This window comes from Rhea americana, unplaced genomic scaffold (genome assembly GCF_003343005.1).
Source record: "Rhea americana isolate MKP2758 unplaced genomic scaffold, rheAme1 scaffold_172, whole genome shotgun sequence".
Lineage (NCBI taxonomy): Eukaryota > Metazoa > Chordata > Aves > Rheiformes > Rheidae > Rhea > Rhea americana.
The window spans coordinates 1,298,537-1,315,263 of NW_028185839.1; the positions used below are offsets into that span (position 1 = coordinate 1,298,537).

General features: G+C 37.1%; 1 protein-coding gene across 3 annotated transcripts; it reads left to right on the forward strand.

Moving 5' to 3' along the window:
* The first annotated feature begins 6 nt into the window (after positions 1 to 6).
* DNAAF1 (dynein axonemal assembly factor 1) lies at positions 7 to 14,865 on the forward strand. 3 transcript variants are annotated; one of them, XM_085301102.1, is made up of 15 exons: positions 7 to 274; positions 341 to 504; positions 733 to 874; positions 1,285 to 1,422; positions 1,903 to 2,038; positions 3,895 to 3,986; positions 4,594 to 4,815; positions 5,549 to 5,715; positions 5,953 to 6,074; positions 6,570 to 6,784; positions 8,037 to 8,297; positions 8,920 to 9,029; positions 11,748 to 11,810; positions 13,637 to 14,003; positions 14,321 to 14,865. In XM_085301102.1, the coding sequence occupies exons 3-15, from the start codon at positions 739 to 741 to the stop codon at positions 14,416 to 14,418; spliced, it is 2,127 nt and encodes a 708-aa protein (XP_085157228.1). In that variant the 5' UTR covers positions 7 to 274; positions 341 to 504; positions 733 to 738; the 3' UTR covers positions 14,419 to 14,865. The 3 variants fall into 3 exon arrangements, with proteins under 3 accessions (XP_085157228.1, XP_085157229.1, XP_085157230.1); XM_085301103.1 differs by having other exon boundaries at positions 358 to 504; XM_085301104.1 differs by lacking the exon at positions 341 to 504.
* The last annotated feature ends 1,862 nt before the right edge of the window (positions 14,866 to 16,727 follow it).

Consider the following 16,727-nt stretch of genomic DNA (forward strand, 5'->3'; position numbering starts at 1 on the left):
CAGGCTGCGGGGCGGCCCGGGCGGGCGTTGCTTGCCTCGGCGCGCCGCGGGTCTCCGTCCTCCGCGTTTTACACCTGTCACTGCCCGGGAAGCACCAGACGCGCCGCCGGGTGCCGGGCAGCCGGGCCCAGGTTTGCACCGCGCCGGTGGGCTCTGCCCGAGCCGCGATCTGGGAACTGGAGCCGTAACTGGAGAGTCAGTCTGCCCGGCCGCGTAGGGCAGCAGGCTTTTCCTCAGAGCTCACAGGCTAAACAAAACAAAGCAAAGCAAAGAGGTAAGGGGGAAACATAAAGCATCCCAATCCTTTATCCTGTTAGGAGACTAAAGCTTCTCCTGGCAGCTCTGCTTTCCTTCCAGCGACAGCAGGAGAGGGCTCAGGCGTTACCCACAAGCAGGCTGTGCMATCAGGGAGCAGCATAACCACATCCTCCGCCTGCCTGCTTTGAAGGAGAAAAGTGGCTTGGTCCGTTTTGCGAAGTTTCTCTGCTSTGGTCCCTTTGCATTGTAAGTGAGATATGTCACAGAAAGGCTAAGGATTCACTCTCCCTGACTTGGAGGGTCTCCGTTGTGACTAGCCCCAGGCTTGTAGCTCCACCCAGGCTTCATAATTTACCTGTACTGGTCTTTTTTTATCTGTAACTGCTATTCCTTCTGAAGCCTTTAGACATTTTGTCTGGAGGTGGAATTGTATGTCGAATGCTGAGTTGACTGGTATTTGTCTAAATCACRTAGCCAGAAATGCAACCGCAATACGGCGCCCCAGAGAGAGGCCTTGGAGGGGAGGCTCCTGGGCAAGAGAYATCAGGAGAGTCTCTCAATGATACTAGAAATGAAGCTACCCAAACAGAAAGTGAAGACAACTCTGAAAAAACAGGTAAGTTCCTCCAGTTGGCTCACTAGGGTCAATTTAGTGAACATTTGACAATTTATTTTTTGAGTACATATTCTTAATTACTTTATCAATATAAGAGCTGGAATTCAAGCCTATTATTACCCATCTGGATGCAATATGAGTTTATTCTTTTTCCCACTGAAGTCAGTGAAAATCTTGCCATAACAGACACTTACCATAATTAGCTACCTTCTTTTGCCTTTTTTTTTGCTAATCTTCTTTACTTCTTTTCTTTCTTCTTTCTTTCCTTTTTTCTTTCTTTCATTTTTTTTCTGGAGGGATATCTTTTTTATTTTACAATCGTACAGCTAACATGAACTCTAAATGTTTTAATTGTGATGATTTTTAAATGATCTGTTCCAATCATCTTGTTTGCACTGTCTCTTTTTAAGTGCCAGAACTGCAAGTACAACTAGAAGGTGCAGAGAAAGAATCTGAAGAGAAGATTACTGAACATGTAATTAATCAAAGGCAGCCCGAAGACATTTTGAATGAGTATAGCACTGGAGACACCTTAAGAGTGCAAAATGGTAAACTTGTAGAAGAGCTAAGACTAGCAAACAGCTACAATGCTTGACATGACTGAGATAAGCCATTACTCTAGTCTCTGTACAYGCGAAGTTAGCAGTCGTTAACCTCMAATTATCAGTAATTAAATGTAACRTATARAAGGTATCTAAGACTGTAAGAACTTTGATGCTGGTACCTTATGGTCACTGTATATTATAATAATCTTTCTTAAGATGAATACTACCTCTCAGAGCTGATTTCCAAAACTAAATGAGAAAATGCAATATTTTAGTAGTTTATCTGATTTTACTACATTTGCCTTCTAAAGAAGTTGACAGTTTCCTTTCAATGGAAATGTTAGTAAAAATCTCAAGTTAGAACACTTTTTTTTCTTGAAATGTATATTCAGGTGCTCTTCAATACTTCTTTAAATTGAGAACATGACACTTTTACCCACTCATGCTGCTAACCTACAGCATTTTTTCTTACTTACAACAAAGATATTAAAACTCAGGAAAAGGCTGTCAGCTGTATATCCAGAACACRTCAACATAATGAACAAAAACCAGATGGTGATCACAAATCCGTAACCAGCTCGTTCAGTCAAAGGACAGAAGAAAAGGAGAACGGTGTAAGGTAATTTGTTGGTTATTGATGTTGCTTATTTAAATCCAGGCATCACTGAAGTCAAAGGGAGCTTTGCTATTCTGCATATTAGCCTTAACTCAGAAAAATTATTTTGAAGATAAACATGAGACTAATCAACAAATCAGGAATTGTCCTTGATATTTGTGGCATTCATGGTGCTTTCTTATGACCACAGTTGCAAACTACCCTTTAGATAAATTATATAGTCTATTTGAYGGATAGTAGATAGATGATGTGCATATAATAATGTGTGTGGGCTGACAACACCAAAACTAGTACATATTTTAAAATTTTGCTCAAAGTTTTTAAATCCTCCATTCCTTCAAAAATTTATTTCAGACACATGTTTAGCTTATAGGACAGTTACAAGCTGACAATTATATTTTAAATTGCCCCTGTATCAGAGTTGTGTTCTTCAACACTATTGAGATTTTCAGTGTAATCACTGTAAAAGTAAATATTTTCAGYGTAAAAGTAAATATATTTAAAAGAAAAGTCTTTATTAAAAGTTTTACTTCACCATCTTTACTCAAGTTTCTTGTTATTTTAAAAATATCTTCCTACCAAGAAAATCTTACTGTTGTAAGCCTTAGTCCTACAARTACCAATGGCCACAAATGTGTAGTTCAATCTGCTAACACTGAATTTAACAGTAAGAAATATTTTTGGGTTATATACTATTGTACTGTTGCAATATTTCTTTAAGTGAAGGATAGGTACTGGAAAAATTATTTAGGACACAATCTAATCTTCCTGAACAGGAAGAAAYGGGTATTTTCTATTTTAAAATGTTTTTCTAGGTATTTTCCTGATGGCTTCCCAAGTTTCCTTCTATAATGTTACAGAAGTTTTAGTAGTTCTCGATACTGACCTTCCAAAACAGTATCCTGTTATTCTTTGCAAAGCTTGTGCTAGGGAACTAGGCCCATCCAACTGTATCAAACTGTCAACCAGGGCTCTCCAGCACAGGGTCCCAGATAACTGTGAAATTCATCTCATCAGCTGCTCTCCACTATCACTCGTTTCTATCTGAACAGTTCTCAGGCCGCCTGGGTATTCATTTGCCACTTTGAGTTTTGCTGTCTAGCTCACTGCCATCTGCAACTTCTAGCCTCTCTGGTCTACTTCAGCCACCGTTGGCTGCTGGCCCAAGTGCTTTGCCCTTGCAGCCTCTGCTCTTTCACACTGTAGCTTTCTGTGCACTGCCTCTTGCTGAGTCTTCTATACCTGCACTGTATGTCCGCAGCACACAGCTTCAGACCGACTAGCCTTTTCTGGCTTCTCACTAGCATAAATCCTCAAAAGCGTGGAGCTCAATATTAAGCAGTTATGAYTGAACAGATATTACTCATTTTCCTACTGTGGCATTTGTAGCCTACCACAGCTCTGTATTCTGTATTTCTGGGTGGTATTTCAGAGTCAATGTTTTGTTAAAATTTTAGATTGATAACTATTGATTTTCTAGTCTGAGATCCTGACCCTGCATAGATGTTGGCTATTGTCTGTGCCCTAAAGGTCCTGCTCCAAAGCAGCAAGAAATGGAAGAAAGACTAGGAGAGAAAGGAACAAGAGTCTATCCAAGGATCATTCTCTTGGTGTCCAAGAAGATAAACTCTCTAATTCCCTAYCTACTTTCCTACTTGCTCTCCTTTTTTTTAGTAAAAGTAGGAAGAACCTTCTAACACACTTCCAACAGATAGAAATGGAAAGCTATTGTAAGAAATAGATATTTCTCTTGCATGAAAGAACTATTAATTATGTTGTATTGAAATCTGAATAAAAAACATTTCTGTGCACACTGAAATATATTTTTAGTTTRTTTCTGCTTCCCATTATTATTTCAGAATGACAAAAAAGATCCTACGAGACATCTGTAAGCAGCAGAAATTATACTTGACCCCGTCCTTAAATGATACACTTTACTTACACTATAAAGGTAAGACACAAACAAGAAGACGAGTTYGCTTTATTACTCTAAATAGCATTCTAGCAGAGACTAGTTTATGGCTCACTGAAGTAAAGTGTCTAAACATTCTTTTGAATTAGAAATATAATTTAATTTGATATAATAATGTAATTGTGAGACAAACAGAGTCAGTATGAAGGCAGAAGAGTGAAACGATTATAGGCCTAATTCACTTTGTGGCATCATTCGAAGGATCAATAGGAATCAAGGGACATTTTTTTCAAAACAGTAGCCACTGATAAACTGTGTCTTAAAATACTGGTCTAGATTGCATTTAGAGGAAAATATCTGTATTCTTCCTTTTTAAATGTGTTTGTATAAAAAAATATTTTTCCAGCTTTAGAGCTTCTAGATGCCAAATAAAAATGGTTAGGAAGAAAGTGATAAACAATGAACACATCTTCTTATGTTGTGGTCTAGGGACTGTACTATTAAATCAGTGAAAATCAATTTGAATACAAGCATGCTCACAGAATGCATCAGCAACACTGGTTTAATGAAAATTCTTYTTCCAAACACTGATTTTCAGCCAATGCAATTTAATCCAAAGATTTTTTTTTTCTTTTTTCCCTTGCAGGGTTTGACCGCCTGGAGAATCTTGAAGAATATACAGGATTGAAGTGTTTATGGCTAGAATGCAATGGCTTAACAAAAATCGAGAATTTGGAGGCTCTGACAGAGTTGCGTTGCCTCTACTTGCAACTCAATTTAATTAATAGAATTGAAAATCTTGAAGCCTTACAAAAGCTAGATTCCCTCAATATCAGTAACAACTATATCAAGACCATTGAGAATCTCTGTAAGAACTGTTGGTGCAACATTTAACTTAAAATGCACCCATTTTCTTAACCTTTGACTATTATTAGTGGCAGTAGTCTCCATGGATTTTTTTTGTTCATGTTAAGTTTCTGCGAAGTACCCATACCAAAGTCCATAAGGTTCCTGTTGAAGTCAAACCTATGTATTTTCCAATTTGAAGAGAGGAGAAAATGGAAAAGATGTAATAATTACTTACACGTGGATATCTCAAACAATTAAGTACCCTTTCCACGCTTCTTAATAGTCTCAATTCTTACCTGTTGTGCAGACAGGCTAATAATACAGTTTTTGCTATTTGCTTTGCAATTAGGATGTCCTTTGGCAGTTGCAGACATGATTGCCAGTCTCTTACATCTATAAAAGGATTTATTCCGTCTTCAGCAGAAAATAAAAAATAATTTCTCTATATCATTATTTCTGTACGTTAGCAGTAACTTGAAAAAAATACTCTTGCTTTTGTGTAACTGACTGGTTTGAAACTTGAATTAAAAATGACCAACCATCCTAAAACAACCATTTTTCTAGTGGTGGAGAAAACAGTTTTGGAGGAATAGCCAATAAGTATATATGGCAGAAGTCAATAAATTTATAGAAAAATCCTCATAATTCAATATTAAACAATGATATTGAAAATGCAATTTTCTACTTCCAGAAAATCCTTTGTAAGGAATGATTTTTACCTTTCCTTTGATTGTACTGTTCTTGTCTGACAGCTTGTCTGAAAGTCCTGCACACTCTGCAGATTGCTCACAATAAATTGCARACAGTGGAAGACATACAGCATTTGCGAGATTGTCCAAGTATTTGTGTCCTTGATCTTTCCCACAACTACCTAGATGATCCAAATATTATACCCATACTGGAGGCCATGCCTAATCTGGTAAGCAGAGTATAGCTGAGGGTTTGTCATGTATGTGAGTCAACATCCTATTAAATGATTTTATCAGGAAGTCCAGTATGTGATAGGTCTGTGGTCTAAAGCAAATGTTAAAACAGCTTTGTCTGTGATTGTAGAGCAGGTATTTTATTTATTTATTGTTTTTAAAGTGATAGTGCATACCCAAGTAGGTAGTTTTTTGCTACTCAACTTAGAAAAATATTTCTTTTGTTTACCTAGTGTGTGCTTAATTTGATGGGAAATCAAGTGATAAAGAAAATTGCTAATTATAGAAAAACACTTACTGTTCGACTAAAACAGCTAACATACCTGGATGACAGACCAGTTTTCCCAAAAGATAGGTAAGAAACGGAGATGTCTTCTTTACACAGCAATAAAGCTCATATGCTAATGATCAATATTTTCAAAGGAAGACTAAGCACTATAAGTTACTGAGGACGATTGATTTTGAGTACAGTAGTATTATACTGCAGGAATGTGTATTTAACATATCTTTTTTCACAAGAAAACACACCTTTTTCAAAATTAATTTTCTTGTGAAAATTTTTGTTTTATACAGTCTATAGCCTAAAGAAAAATCATAATCTCAATTGAAACTGAACGGGCATCTGGGAAAGCAGAGCCAAGATCAGCACTTCTCATGAATCTCTGTTTTTGCAGAGAATAGCTTCAGTTCTTTTTGTTGTAGTTACACATGCAAGATATATGCATCCCAGTTGCTTAAGGGATTGTCGACGCTATCTGCCTTTTATCCATTGCAAATATTTTAAATTTCTCTTTCGTTATGCATGTGAGCTTTTAAAACTACATTACAATGAGCTCTTTTTTTTCATTAGAGCCTGTGCAGAAGCCTGGGCCATTGGAGGGCTTGAAGCTGAGAAAGCAGAAAGGGAAAAATGGGAAACCAGAGAGAGAAAAAAAATCCAAGATAGTGTGAATGCTTTAGCAGGAATCAGGAGAAAAGCAGAAGAAAAGAAAAGACAAAAATATATGGAAGAACAAGATGCCAGTGCAAAGTGTGAAAACAGAGATGTAACAGAGACCGTAGAAGGTTTGTTGTTAGTATTTTGGGAAAAGATTGTGTTTGTGTCTGCTTTAGTTTGATTATTTAAAACTAATAATGTCCAAATATTCATAAGCAGGATGATACAATGTTTTGGAATATACTTAAGAATCTTCTTTTCCCATACTAGATAYTTACTTGATGAATTTTAGATTCATTTGAACTTGATGACTTTTAGATTAATTTGAACAGCTTTAAAGCAATCATCATCTTTCTCATTGCTAATAAAATAAACAAACAAAAAAACAAGTAAACACTCTGTCCCAGCTCTTCAAGCYATTGTGTTCTACATCAGTACAACCAAATATGATCGTACAAGCCAGGTACCCAAATCTGTATGTGACTGAGTGCTAACAGACTTGCATCTCTGGGCTGGGGAGTAACAGTCCCAGCAGTCATTCAGGACTGGAGACAGGCACTGACACCCCAAGAGCAGTATTTCCCCTAGATGCAGGGCAAGACTGGCTTGAGTACGCATATAGTACTCCCTGTACTAGGGAGACCCAGTAATAACTGCCTTGCCAGTTCACATCCAGCTACCTCTGCACTGCTACGTTCACAAGCAGGTGATGACTTGAGGCTATCCACAGCAATGGTAATGCAGGCAGTTTAAGGAAGGCCTTCTGCTTCACTTACTGTCCTTTTTTGTGCCACAAATTCTCCTGTCACAGTATTCAAGATGGCATAAATTCAYGAACAGTAATAGTCCCCAGCTTCTTAGCTTTTCCATAACAGTGGAAGATCAACACACAGAAGACAAATAAGAAGGGAGTACCACGCAGAGGATTGCTCTTTTGATAAATTTTGTGGTTTTGCACTCTCTGAAATGTGGTTGAATAACAAGCAAAACTTGTTCAGTGAGCTAGTAGATTGCATAAAGGTGAACTTGGCGCAGTTACCACTGATCTACCAGAATGCTCAAGCATATATTAAAATGTAGACACTTGGGCGTCTTCTCAAAGTGAATGGCTCAAAGTTAATTATGGATACTGGACAGCAATTTACTTCAGCACTTTTGCTGTTTTTTTTTTTTTTTTTTTTTTTTTTTTAATGAGATGGAAAATCCACAACATGGCTCCAATCTTGTAAGGCCTATTGATACATGAATGGCTGCTCAAGCAGAGTGCAGGCTTTTGATGCGTATTTTAGGCCAAACCTTTAAGACCGTGTAGTACAGCTGGGGTGTCTAGACTGAGAAATGGCAAGTTAACGCAGTAATTTTAAAGAACTTCTTCTGTAGGAACATCTGAAAATTCAGATGACAGTGATGGAACTTCTAATACATCAGAGATATCAGACCTATCAGAAGAGGCAGAAAATCAACAGAATATTGAGGAATCTGTACAGGAAACTTTTGATGTTTGTGATGAAGCAATAACAGTGCTATCAAATAGAGAAGATCACACAGATTTCCCCTCTGGAAATATTCCTGCTAACATTCAAGAGGATGCACCAGAATCAGACTCATACAAATGCTCAAACTTCAACAGGAAGGCAGATGGTAATGTACACAGTGAAGAATCACAGCAAACTGTGAAATGGAGATAAGCCAAACTGTCTTAGTATAGTTCCCCTGTGCTGTGATCCCCAAAAAGCTGATTGGTAGATAAGAACCCGAACATGYGGTTAGATTTCCATTGTGACTAGTTGAAAATAAAGTAATTCTGGATAAATTATTCTTTAAATACAATGGTGGAAACAGGTCTGGGTTCCCAACGTGCTGCTTTATGAAGGTGGAACTGTTTCTCATATGTACTAGTTTCAGTGACAGGACTGGAGAGGGATCATAGCTCACAGGCTTCCCTCAGGCCCACATAAACTGTGTGATAYAGCTACACCAGCAGAAGCTGGGTGTCAGTCAAGAGGTGGTTTTATGCCTTTACATGTAGAAGAATGCTTTTTGTTGTTTATATATGAAATACATTATTAAAAAATGAAAATACTAATTTATACATTGTAAGATAGACCAAGAATATGRTGGAAAGACAAAGCTCTGGATTCAGCTGAAAATTCTGCAACACTAGTCAGATCCACAACAGTTGTTAGGTTCTATWGTGCTTTTGTTGCAACATACAAAGTCTATTCAGTTAGTTCTCTGTGACTACCTATTTCTTATTCTGTAGATCTACCAGGAGAGAAGATGGCTCCTGRAAGGGCCATAGTTTCTGAAGTGGATGAATATACTGAAAAAGAACAAATCCAACTGGAGACACCAGAGAAACTTTATCTTGATGTACGTAATAGATTCAGATTTTGAGATATGGATATTTGGATCAGATCTGGATATTGTTAGCTCTCAAATATATAACTCTAAAGTTTTGGCTAAATAAAGTGTATGGTCAGGTTTCTAAGAAAGGTGCTGTATCGGGAAAAGTAAAAGGAAAGAAAAGGAATTACACACACACACACACACACACAAAAAAAAAAAAAAAAAAAAAAGGAAGGTTGTAGTGTTAATTCATTCTCTACAACATAATGTGCCCAAAGAAATTATCACTGCTTCCAAAGCTTATTTTATCCTTAGATCACATGAAGCTGACCTTTTAGCTTTGTGATTTCTTTTTGGAAAAGTTAATAAGAAATTTCATTTAAAGAATGTAAATCACAATAAAAAGAATCTAGTGGATAAATGTGTCTATTAGGCAAAACTCAATCAAATATGCAATTAAGAATGTCAACTACTGCACAAAAAAAATAAATAAGAAATAACTATCTAGCATTGTAAATATTAGTGATAAAATTTTCAAAATATAACTTTCAAGTATATTTCTAAAAGAGGCAGAATATGCATTATTCATGTATACCATAAATGATTAACATTTCTAAAATGCTCTTCTATTATCTAGTATTTCTATCTCCTGGTACGAACGTGTAAACATGTTTCACTCTGAAGACATGGATAATATTACTGAAAAATATAATCTGACTCCAAAGGAAAACTGTTCAACATATTCTAATTATGACACTACTGCTGAACTGATGGTGTCAGAATACTATGCTACTAGCTGAGCAAGCTTCTGAACTTATGATTTCACAGAGCACTTAAAGTATTCTTTCATCTCTTATATAGCCACTGCTAAATGTTTTAGAAAGCTCTGTTACATCTTTTCTGTGTTCTTCCCAGGAAGAATTTCCATCCTGTTATCTAAGGGCTCACCTCACTGCTTCAGTAGAGGGCTCATTACTGCATCCACCTGTTTGGCTATTTTTAATGACAGGATTAATGAGAAAATTTGCGGGCTCTCACAGCAATTACGAGYGTACACAGTACTATTTTTACAGGCAGATTTTTCAATGTCTGAAATAAAAGCATTAAATAAGTATCAGTACTGTAGGCACCCACRATGTCAAGATCTCAGAGATTCAGTGCCCTTTTTATTCTTGGCACCATAGCAAGCTTCTTTGCACAAACTTYAGCATAGCATAAAAGGAACTCTTCAGCATATGTGCATAAGGTTCCTTTTGATGCATGAGGAGTATGAATATTCTAGATCTACAGAAAAAAACATATTAATATACATCTCAGTATTCTTTGCTACTCCATTCTCCAATTGCTGTTTAGTAATGAAATGAGGTTCTGGCAACAACCTCCAATACTTACACTAGTGCAGATTTTCCAAAGATACTTAGCATCGACATAGTGGGAAATTAGTGTGAAGATGCCAGGGTCGAGATGCTCTGGAACAGCACTGTGGTCTTTATTCATATCCGAGACTCTGTAGCTTGTCATGGAAGTAACTTAAGGGAGGAGAGGGGAGGAGGATTTGTCATGCAGTTGTTACGACATTCCCCAGTCAGGCATAAACAAGCCACAGGTGCATCATCTGTGGACTAACTAGAAGTTGTTCATTGAGAACTAGTATTTATGCATACCCCTTGGCAATGCATGAATTACATTCTAAAYGTCTGAACTAGGATAATTTTAGTAAGAAACACAGTTTGGTCTGCAAGCACACCCTGTTGACTGGAACAAGACTAACAGCTATTTCAGTTTGCTATTGACATCAAATTCACCCATTAACATTAGCCTCCAAATCTCAATTTGTACTTTTTTTTTCATATTTTATATAGCTTTATAYGAATTCAGGACATGCTGTACTAACCGCAACCGTATAAGGAAACAGAAATTTCATTTGTTTATTTTGATTCTGTAACAATCTTCACCAAGCAAAGCAGTACAGATTATACACAACTGATTTGATATTCCTGATGCTGCTATGCCAACCAGCTTGCTACAAAATCAGTAACCTCTAAAAATATCTTGTTAAAGCAGACGCTTTTGCCATATTGTTCTACATTAAAGTATGGCAAAAAAGTATCCTATTCTACTTGTGATTTTGTATTCCCACTCTCTATTTTGGTTTTTGTGTCAGCAACAGACAGTTATCTTAGATAATACTATCTAATAGAAAGTTGAAATGATTGGACTTGTCTGAGGAAAAACAATTCTCAGCAAGTTTGAATTCCTATTTCTTAGTTACAAGGCATCATAGTAAAGCATTGGATTATTAACTGTATTAACAGCATTTACTGATAAACTATTTCAAGTAGACTGGAAGTGATGTTTTGGCTCTTACCCATAAGATGAGTTGTAGTTAAGATTAAATCTGTTGAATAGGTAAAAGACATAAATAAACTGTATTTCCTTTTAAAATCTTTTTAGTACATTGCTGTGTATCCTTTTTCTTCTTTTTGTTCATAATCACACAGCATAGTAGAAAAGAGTATACAGCCTGAGATAAAGGTTATTGTCTTCCTCCATTTCTGGAGACAGATGAACTTTCCTTTTCCTACATGTACTTAACAGAGAAAACTGTCTGCTTGGAGAGAGTGACAGTGATGTATTCCAAAATATTTGGTCTCTTGCCCACAAGAGGATTACGAAGGAGATGGAGATGTTGTGTTAGAGCTAGCATTTCCCACTGATAAATGATATTGTAATTGTCTTTAGGAATTGCCTGATTTAGAAGATATAGATGTAAATGCTCCAGAAGAGGAGATCTTTGTTCAAAAGGTAAGATTCTTTTTAATTCCAGGGATGATGCTTCTCTAAAGACATTTAGYAATGATGTCTTGCAAAATGAGGGTAATCTAAGTTGTGTAATGCTATCTTGAGAAATGTGATCAGCTAAGGCTTTTATAACTAAAACAGATGTTTCAGCAGATTTTCTTTATACATTTACATTTTTAATCTGATTTTTTCATATTAGTGCATTGTGAAAATAGAATGAAAAGCTAAAAGTAATGCAACAATCAAATAAGACTAATTTCCTAGTAGCATACAATATTTTAATGAAGATTACTAATAAAATATACTATACTAGTATGTTGTAATGAATTGAATGGATTGTACAAATTGCCTATTACGGAATAAAATCAGACTTTTCGGGTCAAAGTATAGATAGATCCAAACTCCTTAGCTCTGTTTTGGGCTAGTCAGGTACAGGGCAGTTCCAACCCCGTTGAATCATGCCCACATTGATGTTGTGTGCTGTGCTCAATCTAATGTGCTAGATAAACGAKGACAAACAGAAGAGAAGAAAAAGAGAAGAAAACAACAAAGATGAAAAGCACTGCTGTGATTCTAGTGCTGTCATTTACTCATACTTACCTTACTGGAACAGGGTTAATACAGTACATGTTTTTACCAGTTGATCCAAGACACTGTAAATGTTTGCTACACTCAGGATGTGTAAGGCATAGATATTATCTGCTCTTTTGGTAACAGAGTCATAGCAGTGTTGTGAAATAAGAAATATTGGCTAACAAAGCTTCCAATTATGTAGAAGATAAGAGAAAAATAGAAAAGGGGTAGGGAACTAAAAGGATTAGTAAGGAAGTAAGTGTTACCAGCTCTCATGGGCCCAGTGGTGTTCATTTCTTAACTGAAGTCAGATGAAGGTGTTTGTTAGGTCCCTGTGTTTGAATAGGATCATGTTAAGTCACATCTTAAAAACAGTACTAGCAAGGCTCAATCTATCATAGAATCACAGAATAGTTGGGGTTGGAAGGGACTTCTGGACATGATTGGTCCAACCTCCCTGCTCAAGTGGGGTCAGCTAGAGCAGTTTGCCCAAGACCATGACCAGGACCGGATATCCATTATGATAGATACTGGAGCACTAGAAAATCATGTGAAGAGCAGTCTCAGTGGTGAAATGTAGACTTTTCAGGCCTGTTCCTGTGGCATTACTACCAAAAAACAGCGGCTTTATATGAAATGCTATTGGTTCATTAGCAGAATTCCAGCCCAGAACCTTTTAGTTAAGGTCCTCTGCTGAACAGTGGAAGAATCAAGATTAAATTCCTGTTCTGAAGAAGGTAAAGAGTAGATATGAGCCCATGAACCTTTTTCCCATTGTCAGTGACTTGTTTTTTAGTAGGTGTTTTGGGGATCACAGACTTTTGCTTTTATTCCATCTGTTGTAAAGAAATTTGTTTTCAGGTTGGATCAGAAACAATACGGTATGGTGTAAATCAAAGGGAAAAGGAAATGGTTCTAATCTAGTCTTCACAATTAGAGTGGTTTTGTCTTTTTCATAATGGTTGTATTCATTTTGGTACATAGCTGCAACAGTAAGAATTGCTGAAATGCATCTTCTTTTTTATGATTATTAGTTATTAGTTTGTGGTTAGTTCACAGCTGCTACATGACACGTAGTTAACCCAAGGTTCATCAACAAAAGGAGTTGAACCATGGGTATGAAGCACATCTATATCTTTTGGGAGAGCAGCACATCAAAGCTGACAGTTGTTGCATGACTCCAAGAAACACCTACGCATCTTTTAATATTTGCATCTAGAAGTCTATATTTTCAATTGCAATTTCTATCTTTACAGCAAGAATATCACCCAAAGATTGAAATAATTTCGGAAACAATGAATGAGAGTGATTCAGCAGTAGAGGAAACCTGTAAAAGCACATTTGGGAATTCAGTAGGAGAAGAGGTTCCAACAGCAATTTTTTCAAACATGTGTAAGATACATCAAGACCGTGAAAAGGAAATCTTAAGACCCATTGTTGAGGGCTTGTTTACAGAGCCTTCTAATTCAGAAAAGGACTTGGAGACTGAAGATAAACAAGAAAACCTGTTGAAACCTTTGATACAAGAAATTATCACTGAACCTAAGGATAGTCTACTATTGCCGTCAGTCTGCAATCATCCAGATGATAAAGGGGACAGTAATGTTACAGTTTCTTACCATGGTAAGATTACAGTGATATAATCAGGAAAAAAAAAAAAAAAAAAAAAAAAAGAAAATGGCACATACACTCTAAAATTAAGGGGTTTGTTCAGTCCTTGCCACAAACTCTCAATCCAGTATCTTATTAACAGTCACCTCTTCCATTTATTTTTGCAGGAATCCTAATTAAGAATTAAAATATTATTTTCTGGTTTAGTACACAGAAGATCTTTCTGAGTTTCATTTAAATGGTTTTAAAAAATACACACATTTATTTTTTTTTCAAAATTAATGACCACTACTCAGTTTCATTTGCTTTTTCCCTTCATGCTTTAACAGGGAATAGCAGTGATGGAGAAGTACAGTGCCTGGCTGAGAGTGGAATATGCCCTCATGAACCAGCAGATAACAAAGACAGTGAGTGTAGATTTGATTAATTGCTTTGAAAAAAAACGGACCACGTTTGGAATACAGTGCCTGGCTGACTGAGTGTGGTTATTCTCAAACTCCAAATTCAGCAAGGGGTCCATTAGTTAAAACAGAAATAACACTTCTTAACACTTCTTGTGCTATAAAAGAAGACTGCCTTTAACATGAGGACTGTTAGGATTTCAGTCAGTCATAGGCTGATGCAGGCTCCAGCGTATGACCTTCAAAGCAGAATTTCTGGTCTTGTCAGCATGACAGTTCACAATCCTATATAAGCTACAGATAACAACCAACCCTTACCTTCAAAGGTGCTAAAAATCCCTAGGTTCCAAGCTGTTGAAGGCAGCTGGGAATGTTCACTACCTTTGAAAACTGGGGCCCTACTGTTTCAAGATTGAATTCCACTCTCTGTTTATGTCTTTTCATTCAATTATTTATGTAGTTCCAAGCCATAGTGTTACGTATTCGTTTCTGTTATCTGAACTAAATAAATATTCCAGTTGTAAAAATGCAATTCTATGATTCTATGATTCTATTGTAAAAAAATGACACATTTTTAACTTGTATCAACTCCTTGCAAATATATGTCATACAAAATAGTGTTCAGTGACAATGTTTCTTCTTAATACAGTATTTTAAGCCTCTAATATTCATGAACAATTGTGTATGCAAAAATGGTGCAGAAATAAACGTCCGTGCATGCAAAATATGAATTTACCTTTTAGGGGGATCTGTGATGAAGCAGATACTTACATCAGCCACTTTTGTATTTTTTTCCTTGTAATATACATGTCTCAGGATCTGGATTTCAAGTATAAAAAGAAGATAACTAGACAGTCAGTAGTGACAAAAAGACACTTCTATTAAGAAGCAGGCCAAAAGAAATTGTCTTTCATTGGCTTCTCTTTTACTTGAGAGTGGTAATCTTGTGCCAAAGTGAAATGTGGCATCAGAGCAGTGACTCCTGAGCTGTGTTGTCTCCTCTTCCCTTTCTTTTTTCTCCCCACTTCCTTCTTCCCCTGCTGAACGACAGGACAGAATTTGAGGACGCAGAGATCGCTGATGAGCAGGGCTTCCTTTGTGACTCCACAAAAGACAGAGTTTGAGAATATGGCTAATTCTTGGGCATATGAATGAACGCTGAGTTCCTTAACAACTCTTATTTTGCTAACACAGAGCCGGCTATGGTAATAAGATAGAAAATAATTGTATGCTGCTTAAGTGCACTCTGAAAGAGGTGTCTTCATCTTCAGGGCTGATACTGTTTTTATGACGTAACCAACAACTGCCAATTTCAAAAGTAAAAGCTACATGTTAGGTTACTTCGTTAAGCCACAACCAAGTTAAGGTGGATCCCTTTTCATATTTCTGTAAATCTCTAGTAATCTGTAATAGTTAGAATGAAACAGGCCTTGTAGAGGTGGACATTTGAAAAAAATATTATACAACGTTGGAAAAGATTTATTTCCAATCAGCTGGGTGTAGGTGCCATCTAGTGGTAAGAGAAGTGATCATCTTAAGCATAAACCAAGTTAATTTTTAAAAGGCCTCAGGGAACACAACACAATTATTTTAAACTCTAGCCCTTCTCTGCCTTCCATCAGTAGAAACATGCTGGTGACATCTTTAGCCTCCAGGACAGGGCTGCAGGATAAGTGAGTGCCTGGGAAGAACGGACTTAAAGCATTTTAACCAGAATCTTCTCTTTACAGAGCTGCAAATGGTTTCAACAAAATTTGTGAGCTCTGCTCTAAAAATTATCTGCTTCTCCTTTCTGACAAAAAATGATAACCAAGGCTTACTTCAACAGCTATATTTTTGTGCYGTTTCTATATCACTTTCAAGGTGTATTTGTATATTGTGCATACGCAGAGGATTTTACATCATACCTTGAACACCGAGATCAAGTCACCATGTGTGGGATGCCCAAAGGATGGCTGCCCTTGGCAATGACTGCCTGGGCAGTAGGACCAGTGTGTTGGGTGTCCGACTTCCTTAAGCTAGCAGTAAGGCTCCCTTGAACACTGAGCCTCAGTTCTAGGGCTTTTGCCTTAGGACACTTCTGTCAGCACAGCCTGAAATTGTGCCTGGCGTCACCCAGAAGACGTGGAACCTCTTGCAACCAGCGCTAACCACGCTCATTGCTAGGTAAGCACAGGGGGAGACCAGGAAGGTGGCGCTGATGGAGCAGGAAAGCTGCAGCTGCAGAACTGACTTATACTGAACATTTTCAAGACCAAGTTTTTGACTCGGGTCTGTCAAACAATGTAGAGTGGAAACAGAGACTAGCCTAAGAGAAATGAAGTTAGGTTCCTAC